The sequence below is a fragment of the Notechis scutatus genome, chromosome 5, assembly GCF_049901735.1.
Source record: "Notechis scutatus isolate UNSWTSFEM ecotype Mainland chromosome 5, rNotScu1.2, whole genome shotgun sequence".
Taxonomy (NCBI): Eukaryota; Metazoa; Chordata; class Lepidosauria; order Squamata; family Elapidae; genus Notechis; species Notechis scutatus.
The window spans coordinates 4,415,420-4,434,727 of record NC_142013.1 but is presented as its reverse complement, the minus strand read 5'-3'; the positions used below and the strand labels follow the sequence as shown (position 1 = coordinate 4,434,727).

General features: G+C 42.7%; 1 protein-coding gene across 3 annotated transcripts in view; it reads left to right on the top strand.

Moving 5' to 3' along the window:
- The window catches only part of UVRAG (UV radiation resistance associated), an 89,710-nt gene that overhangs the window by 60,355 nt on the left and 10,047 nt on the right, over positions 1-19,308 (top strand). For all 3 annotated transcript variants that reach the window (XM_026689453.2, XM_087966013.1, XM_087966012.1), the window contains one exon: positions 8,925-9,003. In XM_026689453.2, coding sequence (XP_026545238.1) covers positions 8,925-9,003 — 79 coding nt within the window. The remainder of the gene's footprint in view (positions 1-8,924; positions 9,004-19,308) is intronic.

Here is a 19,308-nt window from a genome sequence, read left to right as displayed (position 1 = left end):
TGTTCATACTATTATAGAATAGAATGGAATGGAATGGAATGGAATGGAATAGAATAGAATAGAATAGAATAGAATAGAATAGAATAGAATAGAATAGAATAGAATAGAATAGAATAGAATTCTTTTATTGGCCAAGTGTCATTGGACACACAAGGAATTTGTCTTGGTGCAAATGCTGTCAGTGTACATAAAAGAAAAGAGACATTTGTCAAGAATGAAAAAGCAAAAAGCTGTGATTTGATGCTTAATGCCTTATTCTACTGCAGAGGTCTCCAAAGTTGGCAACTTTAAGACTTGTGGACTTCAAGTTCCAGAATTCTGGGACTTGAAGTCCACACATCTTAAAGTTGCCAAGTTTGGGGGTCCCTGTTCTACTGCAAAAGAGAGAGTCGGACATCAATGCTTTTTTTCTTTTCCCTACCATTTCTCACTTTTCTTTTTCCTTTCCCCTCCCCCCTCACTGCACTTTTGTTTACTTTTATATTTTATAATACTTTATAACTTAATTTAAAAAATGTTCAGAGGGAGAGGCACACACCTTTATCTAGAGAAGGAGTCGCCGCTGACAGTGCATACTGTAGCAAAGCAACAGCCATGAAGTCAAAGAAACTGCCTGCAGAGCTCAGAGGCAGGATTATGGCAAGGCACAGATCTGGGGAAAGCCACAATAAAGTTTCTGCTGCACTGAAGGTTCCTAAGAGCACAGTGGCCTCCATCATTCTCAGATGGAAGAAGAAATTGGGCGCAATTAGGACTGTCCCAAGTCGCCAGGTCAAATTGAGTAATTGGGAGGGGGGAGGGTTTTAGTAAGAGAGGTGATCAGGAACCCAGTGGTCACTGACTGAGCTCCAGAGATCCTTTGTGGAATAGGAATAGAACAGAATAGAGAATAGAATAGAGAATAGAGAACAGAATACAGAATAGAATAGAGAATATAGGATAGAATATAAAAAAGAATATAGAATAGAACAGAATAGAGGATAGAATAGAGAACAGAATACAGAATAGAATATAGAATATAGAATAGAATATAAAAAAGAATATAGAATAGAATGTAGGATAGAATAGAATAGAATACAGAATAGAATGGAGAATATAGAATAGAATATTAAAAAGAATATAGAATAGAACAGAATAGAGGATAGAATAGAGAACAGAATACAGAATAGAATAGAGAATATAGGATAGAATATTAAAAAGAATATAGAATAGAACAGAATATAGGGTAGAATAGAGAACAGAATACAGAATAGAATAGAGAATATAGGATAGAATATTAAAAAGAATATAGAATAGAACAGAATATAGGATAGAATAGAGAACAGAACAGAATACAGAATAGAATGGAGAATATAGAATAGAATATTAAAAAGAATATAGAATAGAACAGAATATAGGGTAGAATAGAGAACAGAATACAGAATAGAATAGAGAATATAGGATAGAATACAGAATAGAGTAGAGAGTAGAACAGACCTTGGAGGTCTTCTAGTCCAACTCTCTGCTCAGGCAGGAAACCCTGTAGCATTTCAGACAAATGGTTGGAGGTGGGACTTCCAGAAGGACAACCATCACTTCAGCCTTCCATCAATCTGGGCTTTATGACAGAGTGGCTAGATGGAAGCCTCAGTGTTCAAAACACATGAAAGCACACTTAGGAGTTTGCAAAAAAACAACAACCCCACACCTGAGGGACTCTCAGAATGCAAGAAACAAACTCTTAAGTGGGCTTTCATGTTCTTTGCAAGGAGTTTCTTCCTTGGTGTAAATTGCTTCAGGTTAAGTTCATAGAAGAAAATTCAGTGGGAATCCAAGTCTTCCCTTAATTAAGACTATCAAATCTCGCTGTGTTTGGCCGCAGAAGCGGTATTCTCACAGTAGTTCTGAATTTTTCTTGGGAGGAGAATTATAAGCTGCAACAGAGCTGCTCAGATATTATATATCAGAGCAAACCTAACCTCTCTGTGACCCACTTAACCCCAGTATGTAAAACTGTTCACTAACCTAAACAAGTGACTCAACAGTATCAGCCCAACTGATCAGGAATTAACAGTGTTTTGCAAACAAATCCAGATTTGGTGTTTAGGTCATTCTAACCTTAGCGACCTTCTGAGCATGACACATGTCAGCTAACTCCAGTCTCGTAAATTGGGAATTAAACCCATTCTTTCTCGATCTTCGTGGATAATTAGGCCAATTGACTGAGGTTCAAGAATCTGACTTGAGCGCCTGTAAGTGTTTAGCCTTCCTTTAGATCTAAAGGCTTCCTTTTGGTTGCAAAAAAGTCTTAACCTAAAAATCTAAGAAAATCTCATAGCAAAGCCATTTTAATGTTACCCAGGAGTATCTTCTCCCTTTCATTTCACCGATTTATCAAGCTTTTATGCCACCAATCTAGCCAGAAGCAATTCTAGGTGACCAATAGCTCGTTGATAGTTTTGGTAGCTTGTTTTGTCGGTGGTACTTACTTTCCAGGAAAGACCCTCTGAGCTCGGCACGTGCAGCTCAGTTGCATCCACCCCCCCACCCCACCCCCCGCTGAAGGCAACGGCAACTTAACCATGTTGGCTTACTGGCCAGAAGCGAAGCTCTGAGGCCTTGTGAAACTTCCAACAAGTGTTGAAGCCGCAGGAAATACAAGCCCTTTGGGAGTAGGTACAGAAGGCTAAACAGGAGTCAGTAAAACATGTTTTATTCTTTTATTTTTTAAAAAAGAGAAGAATTAAAACCTCTTCAGGTTTCTGCAAGTAGCACATTCGGTAGGTTATTGCAAAGACCTCCTTGGCGAAATGCAGTGTCTCATTTCATATAGATGGTAAAAGCAGTGCTTCGGGTTGCCCAACCTATAAGCTGCTTCGTGCAAGTGTCCCAAAATGTTTTCAGCCCAAAGGTGCTTTTTCGCCCAAAATGTTTTCAGCAGGAATATTCGCTAGATGTACTGTTAAAATTGTCTGTAGAGATTCTCTGTCATCCGGGTCATGGGTATCCCAAAGGTGCTTTTTCAGGAGGCAACTGAATTTCCTTGTTTTTCCTTTTGAAGACCTTTTGCTTCTCATCCAAGAAGCTTTTTCAGCTCTGGTGTCTGCTGGGAACAAACGTGAATTTATCTTGTGTTGACTTTGGTTATCTGCGTTCGTGGCATCCTCCCAACCATGTTGAGTTACTGCTGTGCCTTCACGTCTGGAATTCCTTCTCTTGCCCTGCTGGACTAATATCTCATCTTGCCTTGCTTGGACTTATAGTTACAGTTTTTGTTGACCATGTTTTGGGCTTGATTCCCTGCAGCCAAAGGCTGTTCCTGGGAGAGTTTTCCTCCAGCCCAGAAGGTAACCAGGACATTGGGGGCAAAGTTGGAGCTAATAAAGGGACTCCTACTGATTATCTGATTGTGTTGTCTTTGTACCACGCCCCTTTGGGTCATCACAGTTGCAGGATCCAATCTGGGTCGGTCACCGGGACCAGAGGTTTTTAGTCTTCCAAGCTTTCGGACTTGTGCAGGAGCCCAACCTCAGGGAATTTCTCTCTAGCAGAGTGTTAAGAGACAAAATTGCTATTCCCTGAGGATGGGCTCTAGCATGAGTCCGAAAGCTCAGAAGGCTAAAAACCTCTGGTCCCGGAGACCGACCCAGATTGGATCCTGCAGCAGGCATCCCAAACCCCGGGGTTGCGGTCCACCGTTGGACCTATTTGGAACGGCAGCTCCATGAGTGTGAATGGCAGGCCAGCACGTACACATGCACGCAGCTCAACTTGCAAAAGTCGAGCTGCAGGCTCAGGCATGCACACCAGCCCGCCGCTTGCGCAAGTTGAGCTGCACATACATGCCAGGGTGCCAGTTGCATGGCCCGGTTCCCCCCTCCCCTCCTCCCCAGCCTGGCCGCCAGACTGCAAAGATTGGGGAACCTCTGAGGTAACCCTTTAAGGCAGGGGTGTCAAACTTGATTTCATTGAGGGCCAGATCAGGGTTGCATTTGACCTCGGGGAGCCGGGGTGGGTGTGGCCAGCTTGATGTCACTTGTGTTGGGGGCACCCATGGTGGCCCGAGCACTCAGCCAATGAAAATGGGCTCCTGAGCTCCGTTTTCAGCTGCGACAGCCTCCTGCAACCCTCTGCCAGCAATCATGGAGCTTGGGAGGGCTCCATGCTCCATTTTCGCTGGCCCGAGGCGTCGCGGGCCGGTCCTTTGTGGTTCCCAGGGTGGCCCCACCGGCCAGATCTAAGCACCCCACAGGCCTTGAGCGTTAGACAAGGATTTGACACGAATGCTTGTCTTTGCCTCTCTTTTGCCTACATATTGGAAGAAAATATATCAAAAAGAAGGGAATGTTTAGAAGCAGCCCTAATATGGAAGGCTGTAAACATTTTTTCCCCATCAATTAGCAAATTATTGCCAAGCGCAAAGGATCAGTGCCATACATGAAGTTTCAGTTTGGAAGATTTATTGCTCCAGTTTATACACAAGAATCTGGTCAACTAATGGTCAGCACTAAATTGGCCTTAGTTAAGAGTCAGTGGAATTCAAGAGGAGCTGAGACTTGGAACGATTGTGGCAACGTAAGGATTATAAACCAATGACACATTTAACTCTGCCCCCACCTAAGCTCTGTTCTTCTCCTACAATTATTTTGTTTTCCAACGCATGTTAGAAGACTGGAAACTACGAAACTCAGGACTTGGGAGAGGAAATTTGCTGTGGGCTTGCACCATTATTATTTTTTTCCAGAAATTTGAAAAGAAATTATATAAGGGGCTCAGGACGCCTGTCCGTACACCTTTCTGGCAGCACAACAACTCCGAAACTAGAATAGGATTAAATCTGGTGTGAGGGAAGAGAATCAAGAATCAAGTTGAAAAAAACAAGCTAAGAGAAGGGGGAGGGAATAATCATTAGTTATTTTCCTTCCATTAGATTCCCATGGGAAGAAGGGCAGTAGGGCAATGGCTTGAAATGTGGCTGATTGCTCCACTGTAATCTCCAATCCTCTTTTCTTTCCACCGATATTAACCAGAGTTGTAAAAGGGGGTTCAAAAGCGTGCCAGAATCCAAGGCCTGCAACATTTCCCCCCCCCTCCTTCCTTAATGTGCAACACACAAAATTGCACGGCCATTACGCTTAAATCCAATGATTTCAGTGGAAGAATCTCGCTCAGAAAAAGGAATCGTTTCCACATTTTGACTTCTCCGTGAATCGAAGTTCAAGCCATCATTCTGTGTTGAGAGGACTTTTTTTTTTTTTTTTACTCGAGACTCCTTCATCCAAGCCTCTTTCTTTCTTTCTTTCTTTCTTTCTTTCTTTCTTTCTTTCTTTCTTTCTTTCTTTCTTTCTTTCTTTCTTTCTTTCTTTCTTTCTTTCTTTCTTTCTTTCTTTCTTTCTTTCTTTCTTTTTTTTTTGGACTTGTGTTTCCTTTGGGCTTTCCAGGTTCAAGTTGAAACTCAAGCAATCTGTTTGATTAGAAGAAAAATCAGGCTCTCTCTAAACCACTTGTTGACTTTTTAAAATGTGAGATTAGAAACAGGTGGGAGGTGTTAGAAAACAATTTGGTATTTTACAAGTACAGTAGTTTGGATTAAAGGCAGATGTCAGCAGCGTTTCTCAACCTAGGCAATTTTAAAGAGGTTTGGACTTCAACTCCTAGAATTCCCCAGCCAGCTTATTTGGCTGACTGGGGAATTCTGGGAGTTGAAGTCCAGACTCCTTAAAAAGTTGCTAAGGTGAAGAAACCCTCCTATAAACATAACTATTGGCCTTTGGGTACATATAAAACTAGTGCCTTAGAATATAAAGTTTATAAACCACAGAATTTCACAATACTGGTATAGTCCTCAATTTTACGACCACAATTGAGCCCAAGGTTTCTATTAAGTGAGGTGGCTGTTGGGTGAATTTTGCCTCATTTTACGACCTTCCTTGTCACGCTTGTTAAGTGAATCTATGCAGCTGTTAAAGTTAGTAACACGGTTGTTAATTAATCTGGCTGTTCCATTGACTTTGCTTGCCAGAAGATCCTAGGATACTGCAATCATCATAAATATGAGCCCGTTGCTAAGTATCTGAACTTTGATCACCTGACCATGTGACATTGAAACGGTCGTATACATGAAAAACAGTGATAAGTCACTTTTTTTGATTGCTGTTATAACTTACAATGCTTACTAAATGTACTGTTGTTTACAGAGGACTGTCCTGTAAATAGGTTTACCTTTACATGTTTACATTTGATAACCTGGGAGAGCATTTTTGTGTTTAATCTGAAGAGGATTTTCTTTAAAATAGAATATAGATTGTTTCAGCTTTGTTTTAATAGATAATATTTGACTGACCTGACAGGTCTACAAATACATGTTATGTATTTTTTCTTCACATTATACATCGAACAAGTCAAACTACATAGTGAACAAGTCAAGATAGCAACAGCAATTGCACTTAGACTTACATACTGCTTCGCAGTGCTTTTACAGCCCTCTCTAAGCGGTTTACAGAGTCAGCCTCTTGCTCCCAACAATCTGGGTCCTCATTTTACCTACCTACCTTCCTTCCTTCCTTCCTTCCTTCCTTCCTTCCTTCCTTCCTTCCTTCCTTCCTTCCTTCCTTCCTTCCTTCCTTCCTTCCTTAATAGATTTGCTTCACAGTGCTTTACAGCCTCCTAAGCAGTTTACAAAGTCAGCATCTTGCCCCCAACAATCTTGATTCCTCATTTTACCTGCCTCAGAAGGATAAGTCAACTTTGAGCTGGTTAGGATCAAACTGCTGGCAGTGGGCAGAGTTTGCCTGCAATGCTGCAGTTTAACCTCTGCGCCATCACTGAGATGCACTGAGTAACAACATAAGCTACTAAGCCAAGGGGGAATGCGTTTTGGAAGTGTTTGTTTAAGGAGAGGGGTTACAAAATCAAAAAAAGATGAATAGGTGAAAAGAAACTGTTTGGTTCCAAATGTTATTATTTTTCTCCCGCAGTTATGACTAGGAGGGCTCTCAAGAATGATTGTGGAAAAATCCTTAGCTGATTGCTTAATAGAAAAGCCAAAAGAAATTGGGCAGAATTTCTTGTATTTTTAAGCTAAGGTCTACTGAGGTGTAATAAATCACTGTTTTTGCCAACAGGGTGTTGTTATCCACAAAATGAGAATATTCTCATATGCATCAAACCGAGGCAGCTTAGTTCTAGTGACTTCACTACATAGTTCTGTAGTGATCTAAGCTTTCATGTGTTCTGTTTCTAATATTTCAGCCTGAGAACCTCTTTGGACAAAAATGCATCATTTTTAAGAGGAGACAAGATGTTAGGAACTCGGTCCAATATTTCAGCTTCTTTTCTGATTCTGAGTTGGATAGTTTAGCTGAGATGTTGATCATCGTCCAAGAACTTGATGCTGCATTTTATTGTTCAGGTAGTCCTCAACATACGACCCCAACTGAGCCCAAAATTTCTGTTGCTAAGTGAGACAGTTGTTAAGTGAATTTTGCTCCATTATAGGTCACGCAGGCATAGGTGCAGTGGCCTAGAGATGGAGCTCTCATCTCCACAATCAGGAGGCTGTGAGTTCGATCCTAGGTAGAGGTAAATATTTCTTCTCTGTGCGCACCATGAGAATATATCTGCTGAACAAAATTCTGCACTGGCGACAAGAAGGGCATCCGGCCAGGAAACACTCAGCTCCATCCCAGTTGCCCAAACTCCACCCTGTAAGGGATTATGGGGTCATTAAAAGAAGATGATGATATGACAGGCAGCTCAATTTGCCAGAGTGGCAGGCCGGCACTCATGCACATACATGGGCAGCTCCCTTTTAAACCCCCAACCAGGTCACCAAGCCCCGAAGGTCGGGACCACTGTTTTATATCCCTAAATTGATGGTGGCGTTTTCCTACACTTACGTCTATTTAAAATGTATTTTTACCTTTCCACTCCGCAGTTAAAGATTTGCTAGTATAGGCTGGCTTGGATATGTAACAGAATGATTTTGTGTTCCTCAACTTGAGGCAACCCATCAAGAGTTTGAAGTATTGTACAGCTGAAATCCAGACTTGGTTACTGTTCTTTTATTCATTTATTTGTAAAATTTATTAGCTGCCCATCTTACCCCAAGGCAATTGCTGGGCAGTTCTATAGTTTAACTCTTCTAGACTTAGACTAACTTTATTGTCACTTTGAATGTACACTAATCGGCATACATTAAAAGGAAACTTCATTGCATACAGCCCTCAAAGGGTCACCACCGCCAATATACATTGCATAAACATGACTAAATAAATAACAAAATTGTTCATATACCCACATATACGACACAGAGAAACAACGCAGCCTACAATTTATGTATGTATAAAGCATATCTCGTTGATGGCTTTTATTTGAAATGATAGATATTGGCTTAGCTATAAATACAATGATACCTTGGTACTTATTGCTAATTGATTCCGGGAGGCACAGTGAACACCAAAAAACGATGAGTAACAAAAAAAAAAATCCCATAAGAAATACTGCAGTGAGTCACAAGGCAGCCAACGCTGGCAAATTCTAGTGTGTGTGTTGAGTACCAAACAAATTATGAGTACTGGGACACAATTTTCGCATCAAAATGCATTGGATACCAATTTTGAGGAGTTTCAAAGCTGTTGAATGCCCAAGTACCATTGTATATTGTTTACTGACATTGTTGGTAAACAATGTCTGTAGATCATTTACATCCCACAAAGATTCTACCAGTTGTAGTAGGCCACAGTTTTGCTGGCCAGACTAATTGCTACCTGCAAACTGTGCAGGAGGAAATCTACACATACCTGCAGGCATAAATATATACATATATATAAAGTCGTTTCTTTTTCGGGCTTCTGGAAACGGTGCACCTGTGGGTTTCCTTATTGGAGGGGACGACAGCAAAAACATGGATTGTTTGTTCACCTTGTCCTTCCTTTCTGTTTCAGATTTCCACTCTACTTAAAAGGAGGAGAGAAACTACAGTTTGATTATGGTGTCTTCCTTCTGAACAAAAATATTGCACAGGTATGTCCGTTCTAAGCAGATTACCCTTCTGTATTGGAAGAGTGGAGGTTGAGAGGGAGGATGCTGCTACAGGAAGTCCTGTTTAATGATGATAATTGAGATTGGAATGTCCATTGAGGGATCCTTGGTGCTCTCTCTGAGCTCGGTGGTTTTGTTACAGACGTTTCATTACCTAAACCAGGTAACATCCTCAGTGCTGAGCACCGTTATCAGAGCACTGATGGATTTTACCTAGCTTGGGTAACGAAACGTCTGCAAGAAAACCACCAAGCTCAGAGAGAGGATGAAGGACCCCATAGTCCTCCTCCTCCTCCTCCTCCTCTTCTCTGAAAACCCGACTCCCTTCTAGCACTGATGATGTTACCTAGTTGGGTAACAAAATGTCTGCAAGAAAACCACCATGCTCAGAGAGAGCACCAAGGACCCTACAGTCCTCCTCCTCCTCCTCCTCCTCCTCCTCCTCCTCCTCCTCCTCCTCCTCCTCCTCCTCCTCCTCTCTGCAAACCCCACTTCCCTTCTAGTACTCATGATGTTACCTAGTTGGGTAACAAAACATCTACAAGAAAACCAACCGCTCACAGAGTACCTCATCTCAACCCTGAGCTACAGATATTCTCCTCTATTGGAATTTCCATGGCTAAGGGATGCGGTTTTTAAGCATGACGTCACGTGGCCATGCCATATAGCAACAGCAGTTAACAGTAGCCCCCTGTTAAGCTGATTATTGCGGGTCGTTAAAGAACTCACCTGAACACGACTGACTTCCTGCCTGCTTCCCAGTGACTTTGTGGGAAGCCAGCAGGGAAGATCGCAAATTGCGATCATGAGTAGAAATCCAGGTTTTGTTGTTGAGCAGCCAGATCACAATGGTGTGACTGCGGGGGGGCCCTTTGGAACTTTGGAGAATTGCTCATAAGGACCACTCACAGAACGCCATCACAAGTTTGAATGGGCACTGAACAAGTGGTTGTTAAATGAGGACCACCTGTACTTTTCTATCACCACATAGCTGTGGGATTTCTAGACCAGAAGTATTCTCCATTCATAAGTTCAGTCATTCTTTGCCTATTGTGGCCACATTGGGTGCCAACTTGGGCAGCTAAAGGCCGTACGAAAGTAAGAAGCTGCAGGCTCACTTTAACCCTGTTGATCTTTATTTGAACCAATTATTGGTTTGAACTAAAGTATCCCTGGATCAGAAATATAAACAAACATGGACTATCATTAGATAGTTCTGCTGGCAGCAGGAATTAACTTTTGAGTGCGATTTAGCAGATTCCCTGTATGGCTTGACCTTGTGACTATGTGGGACAGGTAGGGAGGAAACCAGGCCCCAGATTATGAGAACGCGAGCGAGTAGATGGGGAGTTTTCATATGGCAGTGAGCAAGGGCATGGGTTCAATTTTACAGCTACCATGATTGTCGAGCTGCGGTGCAGAGCCCCCTGGCGTAGTGGTTAGAGTGCAGTACTGCAGGCTACTTCTGCTGACTGCTAGCAGTTTGGCAGATCGCATCTCACCAGGCTCAAGGTTGACTCAGCCTTCCATCCTTCCGAAGTTGGTAAAATGAGGATACAGATTGTTGGGGGCCAGAGGCTGACAATGTAAACCACTTAGAGAGGGTTGTAAAATGCTGTGACATGGTATATAAGTCTAAGGGTGATTGGGAAGGAGGGAGGAAGGAGGGAAGGAAGAAGGAAGGAAAGAAGGAGCTGTGGTAGCATAGTGGTTAGAATGCAGTATTGCAGGCTAATTCTGCCCACTGTCAGCAGTTTGATCCGGACTGGCTCAAGGTTGACTCAACCTTCCATCCTTCCGAGGTGGGTAAAAGGAGGAGCCAGATTGTTGGGGGAAAACATGCTGACTCTGTAAATTGCTTAGAGAGGGCTGTAAAAGCACTGGGAAGCAGTATATAAGTCTAAGTGCTATTGCTATTGCTACCATGATTGTTGGCCGAGCAGGGACAAAAATAGCTAAAGAAATGGGAAACGGGGCCCTTGTCAGTCAGTACGAGTGCTGATTTACCACCGGCCTACCAGGTACAGTGCATTCAGAGTGTATTTTCTTTTTAATAAATGTACAGACATTTCTAACATTTGGGTTCTCCCTTTGTCCTGACGGGGTGATACTGAATGCAGATTAATGAGAAGAAAAATGAAATTTCAACAACTGTAGAATTGGGCTGCAGCATAACAAACTTGACAAAAGTGACCTGAATACTTACTGAATGCCCTATACCTAGAAGCTGGAGCCAAGGAACCAACAACTCTCGACTTAATATCCAGACATCAACACCCTAGTTAACTTAAGGGGACGTGGTAGCTCTGTGGCTAAGACGCTGAGCCTTGTCGATCAGAAAGGTCGGCAGTTCGGCGGTTCGAATCCCTAGTGCCGCGTAACGGAATGAGCTCCCATTACTGATCCCAGCTTCTGCCAACCTAGCAGTTCGAAAGCATGTAAAAAATGCAAGTGGAAAAACAGGGACCAATTTGATGGGAAGGTAGCAGCGTTCCATGCGCCTTTTGTCATTTAGTCATGCTGGACACATGACCACGGAGACGTCTTCGGACAGCGCTGGCTCTTCTTCGGCTTTGTAACGGAGATGAGCACCGCCCCCTAGAGCCAGAAACGACTGGCACGAATGTGTGAGGGGAACCTTTACCTTTAATAACTTAAAGCTATTCACAAGCAGAAACCATGTAAATACAATGCGTAGAACAGGCCAGTGCATATATTCTGGAGAGAGGGAAGATCCTCCTGCATGAGCCCAAAGAATAAACCTCCAGTCCCAATGACCGGCTCAGATTGGATCCTGCAACGTTATCCCGGGATATGTATAGTTTGCCTTCGGTACTTTTGAAAGTTACTGGCAATCCTTCACGCTGGATCTTCAACGACCTCCATCTTACTCCCAGATTCCTCTTGGGGTGTGTGTGTGTGTGAGAGAGAGAGAGAGGACCGAGATACACAGAGCAGAATCGTCGGGAAATCAAAAACATTTCCCTGGAGCGGAGGAGACGGAATCTCTGTGAAATTTGCAGCCGAGGAACAACGCGAAACCACAAACTGATTTCCTCGGAGAACGTAAGGTGGAATTCTAGGCAGGTCGATAACAATCCCTGCAGGTCATTATGGGCGTTGGTAATGGCATATCAGCGTGCTCCGTTTCGGCTGGTTGGTAATGGCTTCCATCTGTGGAGTTTAAAAGGACCCCTTTCTCTCTCTCTTTTTTTCTTTCTGAGAAGTCATAACTAATCACACACAGCGATTCCTGTTATTACTTGGAACCAAAGTTGCAACGGGTTTTGTTTTGTTTTTTTTCTCTGACGCAAGGCTAACTCCTACAGCAGTGCAAGAAAAGACTGCTAAGAACTGGAAACCGGTTGCAATAAAACCAAACGGTCTGTAATTAGGAATTTGCAAAAGACCAAAATATATATATATATGCACAAGTGATAGTACAGCGTCCTCGACTTACAGCAGTTCGTGTATTGACTGTCTGAAGTTACAAGGGCGCTGAAGAAAGCAGCTTAAGGCTGTTTGCGGTATCCCTGTGTTCACAATTTGAGTCAGGCATGGCAACTGACTCGTATTTATGACGGTTGCAGGGTCATGCAATCATGTTTTGCGACCTTCAGACAAGCCAGATTCACTTAACATCCGTGTTACTAACTCAGTGACGCATTTACAGCCATTTGCAGCATCCCACAGTCCGGTGACCATGTTTTTTATTATTATTATTATTATTATTATTATTATTATTATTATTATTATTAATATTAATATTATTATTTTATTGAAAACTGGCATTTGCTTCCGGTTTTTGGCAAAACCAGCCCATCTGATGACTTATAGCTGCAGGTTGAGGGCTATTTCTACCTTCACTGGATGTATTCAAGTGGAAGAAACCTTCACTGGGTTGTTTTAATAGCATTTAGTGCTCTTAAGGACCCTTTCCAATTAATCCTGCAATTACGTCTTGTGCCTGGTCATAATAGCTAAGCAAACTTGACTTTGATATGGCAGTATCTCTATTTTTTTCCTCACCCTAGTACAGATATTTTTTTTTTAAAAAAAATATTGAACTGGTCTACAGTTGCTTGCCTAGACTGACAGGATCTCTCTTTCGTTTCATTTCTTCTGGCCCTCGATCCTGCAAAGTCAGAAATCTATCTATATAAAAGCGAAAGACCCCTCATGCATCATCACAAAATCTCCAGAACCGTAAAGCCTACAAACTTGAAATTTGGCACGTTATGTTCCTCTTGCCTCTAGGTGCTCACTAAGAAAGGATTTTTCGAAATGACCATCAGAGCATTTAGAGTATTTCCTATATTATTATTATTAACACGCTCTGATGCTAAGGAGTTCTACTCCCTCTCCCCACCTGGAAAGAAATCTCTTCCAAATGCAAAACACAAGCAGAGGAGAGGAGTTTCAGTTTCAGTTTCACAACACCAAGCAGCTTTACTACAGGACAGTTCAGCTAAGCCATGCCCAGGCTCCTTGCTGTCTCCTTGCTAACACAGCAAATACTGCTTCAGTTTCCAAACAGCCCTCAACTCTCTCACACACTGACAGGACGCTTGCCAGATGAATACTGATGGATGCTGAATTTTTTCATTTGCAGAGGAAGAAATTTTTCCCCTTATTTACTTCCCCGACCACATGGTTTTGTAGCGAAGCACAGGTATCGAGCTAATAAGAAATATCGTTAGGACGTAGCCTGGATTTTTTTTTTTTTTTAAAAAGCGCTATTAACTAAGAAGCAAAACAAACAGGAACACATCATAGCAAAAAAAAAAAAAAAGTTTGCAAGATAGCAAGCCAGAAGTATAAGACAAAGAATTCAATAATGTGGGGTTTTTTTCCCCTTCATTTTAAACATCGATAAGAGAACTAAGTAAGCTGACTGTCGAATGGTGGGAAATTAGGAGGGATGAGTATTACAGTTGGATGGAGGAGCATTTGGCTGTTGCCCTTCGCTCCATCTGCGATTTGATTTGGGGAGCCAAGGAAGATCTCAGCTGCATTTCCAGTATTACATTGGCAACAGGAGTGTCTGCAGTCAACACCGATTTAAAGAATAACTAGCAGCTGTTTTATGTCCATTAAGTATGTGGGCAGAAAAGTTGGGTGGATAGTTTTCTCCAGGATAGGGGGAAATTCTCCCAACAGACCCAGGATTGACGGTAAAAGTAGCATCACTGCCAAGGAAATGGTGTCCTTACGTCTTCTCGTGGAAAAAAAAATTAGGAAAACTAAAAGACAGGTGGAGAAAGCGTTGAACTACGGAAGGCAAGACAGCCACACGTATCCCCTGGGTATTTTGTCAGTGCAGGTAGTCCTCAAAGCCATAATTGAGCCCCAAATTACCGTTGGTAAGCGGCTCGCCCCCGCAAAGGCACCCAGTTTTACGACCTTTCTTGCCACAGTCGTTAAGTGAATCGCTGCAGTTGTTCGGCAAACCACTTAACACCGTCGTTAAGTGAATCTGGCTTCCCCCGTTGACTTCGCTTGTCAGAAGGTTGCGAAAGGGGATCACGTGACACCCCCCCCCAGGGACACTGCAACCGTCGTAAATGTGAGTCAGGTGATTTTGATCATGGGGATGTTGCAAGGGTCTGTTGTGGTTTGCTGGCAGCCTGTGCAGACGGCAGCAGAATCGGACAGTTGGGAAGAACGGGGACCAGTCTGAGGAGGACTCAGACGAGGGTCCTGCGTCCGATGCAGAGATGGGGCCAGGACCATCTGGGAGTGGGGTGCTGACTCCGGAGCCTTTAGAGTCTGGCAGCAGTGAGGAAGAGGAACAAGGGGAGCCTGTTCCCAGTGCGCGTATGCACAGAGCTTCCAGAAGGCAAGAGCAGCTAGGACAAAAGGGGCGACTTGGGAGTAAGGCTGGGAGGTGATTGCCCCTCCCATAAGGGGTATAAAGGAAGTGCAAAGGTGGAGAAACCTTTGCAGGAAGCAACATCATTCACTCCGATTGGATTAAACCTTGAAGCTCTGTGTGGACTTCGTACTTCGGTTGTTGTTTTTACAGTTCATTTGGCACTATAGTTGTTGGCAGCCATTCAAAGGAGAGAAAGGTGGGTGCTTATCTCAAGGGATTGTTTGGGACTCATTATGGGCTGGGAATGCACATAATTCCCAGCATTGAAATAAAGCAAGAGTTGTTTTAACTGAGCATGTGCTTAATCACGGTCTTAGGAAGCCTTGGTCAGAACAGGGTCGTAAGTCTGAAAAAAGTCACTTTTTTCAGTGCTGCGCTGTAACTTTGAACGGTCCCTAAGTGAACTGATGTAAGTCAAGCACTATCTGTAAAATGCCAATTAGGAAATAAAAAACACTGGCTAATCCTACGGAATTAAAAGGTAGGCGCGAAGAGCAATAGGGAATTTTACAAGGGCAGTCAGGGTGAAAAATTAATCCTGGTTTGTTTCAGTTTTGCCTTCTGTTGAATTCTAGCAAAATGCCTGAAAGGTATTTGTTCTATTGAAGGGAGAATTCTCTTGCCTTATATCGGATTATTGGTTCATCCACTCAGTTCAGGAATTGACCGTATATCAGATTAGTACTTAAACCAGCCTCGTTCCAGTTTGAAATTCGTTGACATCTATATTTTAATACCAGATCTGAAGTTTGGACTGCGAGATCTTTTTGTTTTCAGTGTAACGTTAAACCTTTTACCGTTCATGCAAACATAAACTTGTTTCAATTCCAGATTTTCTTGGCCTTGTGAACTTTTAACCGTTTTGGGGAAGAAAAAAAACTCCCCCGCTTGATGTAGTTCTTAGATTAATGAGCAAGTTCCCTTCAAGTGAGATCATATAAAGACAATACACTCTTGCGCCGAAATCTGATAAACATTGCTTAATGGTATTGAAAAGTTTACGTAAATATAAAAGCATAAAGTTTGAGGAGGTTTCCGGTTGTAATATAAAGTGGTCTAGCTGCAAAGACTTAAAACACAGGTTGGTGTGTTTTGAGTTTGAAACATGTAAAGGCCTCACAGACCTTCTAAGTTGCCCTTTTAACTCAGGACATATCAAATAATTAGTTGTGAATTAGAGAACTTTAATGAGTCTGCAAATAAAAGTCAGTCTTAGTTCCCTCTTCATTTTTCTCTCCATTACTAGAAGGTCAGAATATTGCACAGGATAGGAGAGGAGAGGAGATAATAGAGTAGAGTAGAGTAGAGTAGAGTAGAGTAGAGTAGAGTAGAGTAGAGTAGAGTACAATACAATACAATACAATACAATACAATACAATACAGTAGAATACAATACAAATACAAATACAAATAGAAGACATTGGAGGTCTTCTAGTCCATCCCTCTGCTCAGGCAGGAAACTATAGTGCCATTTCAGACAAATGGTTGTCCAATATCTTCTTAAAAACCTCCAAGTTGTAGTGTTGGAGCCCCACAATTTCTGAAGGCAACCAGTTCCACTGATAAATTGTTTTCACTGTCAGGAAATTCCTCCTTAGTTCCAGGTTGCTTCTCTCCTTGCTTAGTTTCCATCCACTGCTTCTTGTTTAGCCTTCAAGTGCTTTGGAGGATAGCTTGACCCCCTCTTACCTGGGGCGGCCCCTGAGATACTGGAAGACTGCTATCATGTCAACCCTAGTCCTTCTTTTCACTAGACTAGACGTACTCAATTCCTGCAACCCTGATCCTCTTTGTTGCTCTTCTCTGGACCTTTTCCAGAGTCTCGACATTTTTTTATACAACCTAGTGACCAAAATTGGGTACAATATTCCAAGTGTGGTCTTACCAAGGTCTTATAAAGTGGTGCTATGTTTTGAATCGATGCTTGTTTTCCTTTCCTTTTTTTAACCAAATTAAAATCTGAAAAGCTGAGCTTTCACGAAGAGGTGTATCGCATGGGTAATGCCCACCTGTGACGGGTGTTTTTGCTTTTTTTTAAAGTAAAATTTGAAAGGGCGTGAAGGTACAGTGCAGAATCGTGTTTTGTTTGGGTTTGTCTTAGCTTGCTCAATAGATTCCTTTTTTCTCAGAAATGGTTTACTTTGCCTTCTTCTGGTCTGCGTTTTCACTTCCCGATCTAGTCTGCAGCCTAAAATCTATGAACCAGCCCCAATCCTGCTTGGCTGTTTTGAGATCAGCCAAGCTTGAAGGGATATTATTACGTGATTTTTAGTAAATGAGTTCCTGAAACAGATTTTCCTTTAGCTGTTTGTTTGAATGACCGGCTGTTAAGAAATTCAAGAGAATTTTCCCTAGGGAAGATAAATTTAGGGTTGTTTTTTTTTGGTGATCTGCCTTGCAGAAAATGTTCCATAGCATGGAGAGATGGAGTTACTGTGCTGCTAGATTCTTGCTCTCTGTCTAATTTTGCTGAGCCTTGAAAGAGTACTGGTCCTTAATTTAACAACTACTCATTTAGTGACCAAAGTTACAGCTGCATTGAAAAAAAGTTGACTTATGGTCGTTTTCAAATGACTGCTTGCAGCTGTTCCTGTGATAAAAAATTCAGATACTTGGGCAACGGGGTTCATTTTTATGACGGTCACGACGGGATCCGTTTGGCAACCTTCTGGCAAGCAAAGTCAACGGGGGAAGCCGGATTTCACTTAACAACCCTGTGGCTAACTTAACGATGGCAGTGGCTCGCATAACAACCGTGGCACAAGAAGAGTCGTAAACTGGAGCCAAGCTACGCTTAACAGCAGCGGTCTTGCTTAGCAACGGAAAAGTGTTGTGGGCTCCTATTTGTGGCCGTCAGTTGAGGACGACCTGTATTGCAGGGGTAGGCAGCTATGGCAACTGGATGACCCGTGGACTTCAACTCCCAGAATTCCCAGAGCCAGCATGAAGGCCCCAGTTTTTCAAATCGCCGTAGTTGTTCACCCCGGGGAATATAGCATGAGTTTGTCTGAATTTCTCGCTCGCTGCTTGCAGAGGTGGGTGATCCTTTTTGGGACACCGTGTCATCTATATATAGTGTACTGCATTTCAGGGTTCTAGATCAGTGGCCTTCAACCTTTTGGGCACCAGGGACCGATTCCGTGGAGAGAGGTTTTTTTCCATGGACCGGACTGGGCAAGGTTTTATGTGCTGTCTGCACCCCATGGATGGGGCTTGGCTTGCTTGGCGTGGCCCAGTTTGTGGCATGCTGTGACCAGGGGTTGGTCCCAGACCAGCAGTTGGGAACCCCCTGTACTACATCAGGGGTATCAGACTCAAGGTCTGTGAGCCAGATGTGGCCTGTGGGGTGCTTAGCCTTGAAAACAGCGTGACCCCGCAATGCTCTGGGCTCAGTTTTTACTGGCAGCAGGCTAGTAAAATAAATTAAAAGCCAAACCAAAAAAGGAGAAAAGGTTTCCCCTTTGGCATTTGAGCATCCAAGAAGGGACAGGAAAGTAGAAAGGGAAAGAGGAAAGAAAAAAGGAAAAGGGAAGATGGGAAAGAGAGCAAGGAAGGAAAAAGAAGAGAAGGAAGAAGAAAGAATGAAGAGGAAAGGAAAAAGAAGGAAAGGAAGGAAAGATGGGAAAGAGAGCAAGGAAGGAAAAAGAAGGAAAGAGGAAAAGAAGGAAGGAGAAGGAAGGAAAAAGAAGAAATGGGAGGGAGGAAAGGAAGGAAGGATCCCCCCCCAGCTCTTCCCGGGCCACCACCTGTGTCCCCAACATGAGTGGCCATGCCCCCCACACCTCGTAACCCCCCCAGGTCAAACACAATCCTGATGCGGCCCTCAATGAAATCAAGTTTGACACCCCTGCTCTAGTGTAACTGTTCCTTTGGTTTGTGGATCTGAAGGGCAGAGTTGAACGTAGAAGAGAAATTGAACATGAATTCATCTCTCAAAGTGTGAACACTCCTGCTCCTGTGTGTGATACACCTGATTTATCTGCAGGAGTCAAACTTTGGAATTAACTGTAATTTTATCGAACTTATTGGAGCACATAAGTGACACTGAAAATAGCAGGAAAAGGGGAGCGAGAGAACTGTAGGATAAAGGGGGGAAAATAACATTAACTTCCAACTCTTCAGTGCAGTAAAATGAACATAGTAAGTTTGCAGTCTCAACTTTTTACTCATCTTCCATGTATAGTAATCACTTCTTTAAAAAAAACAACCTTTGATCAGTAAATCCCCAAATCAGAGTTTCATTTTTGTCTGCTTCAGGCACAAAAAAATCTAGAAGCAGTTTCCAGACGGGTACGAAATTAGTCCTGGATTCTTCTCTTCCATTAGAACAATTTGACCACCTCTGCTAGTTCCACCAGTTACTCTTTTGAACACCTCGCTTATAATAAGGATCTCCGAGAGTGTCTCTGGAT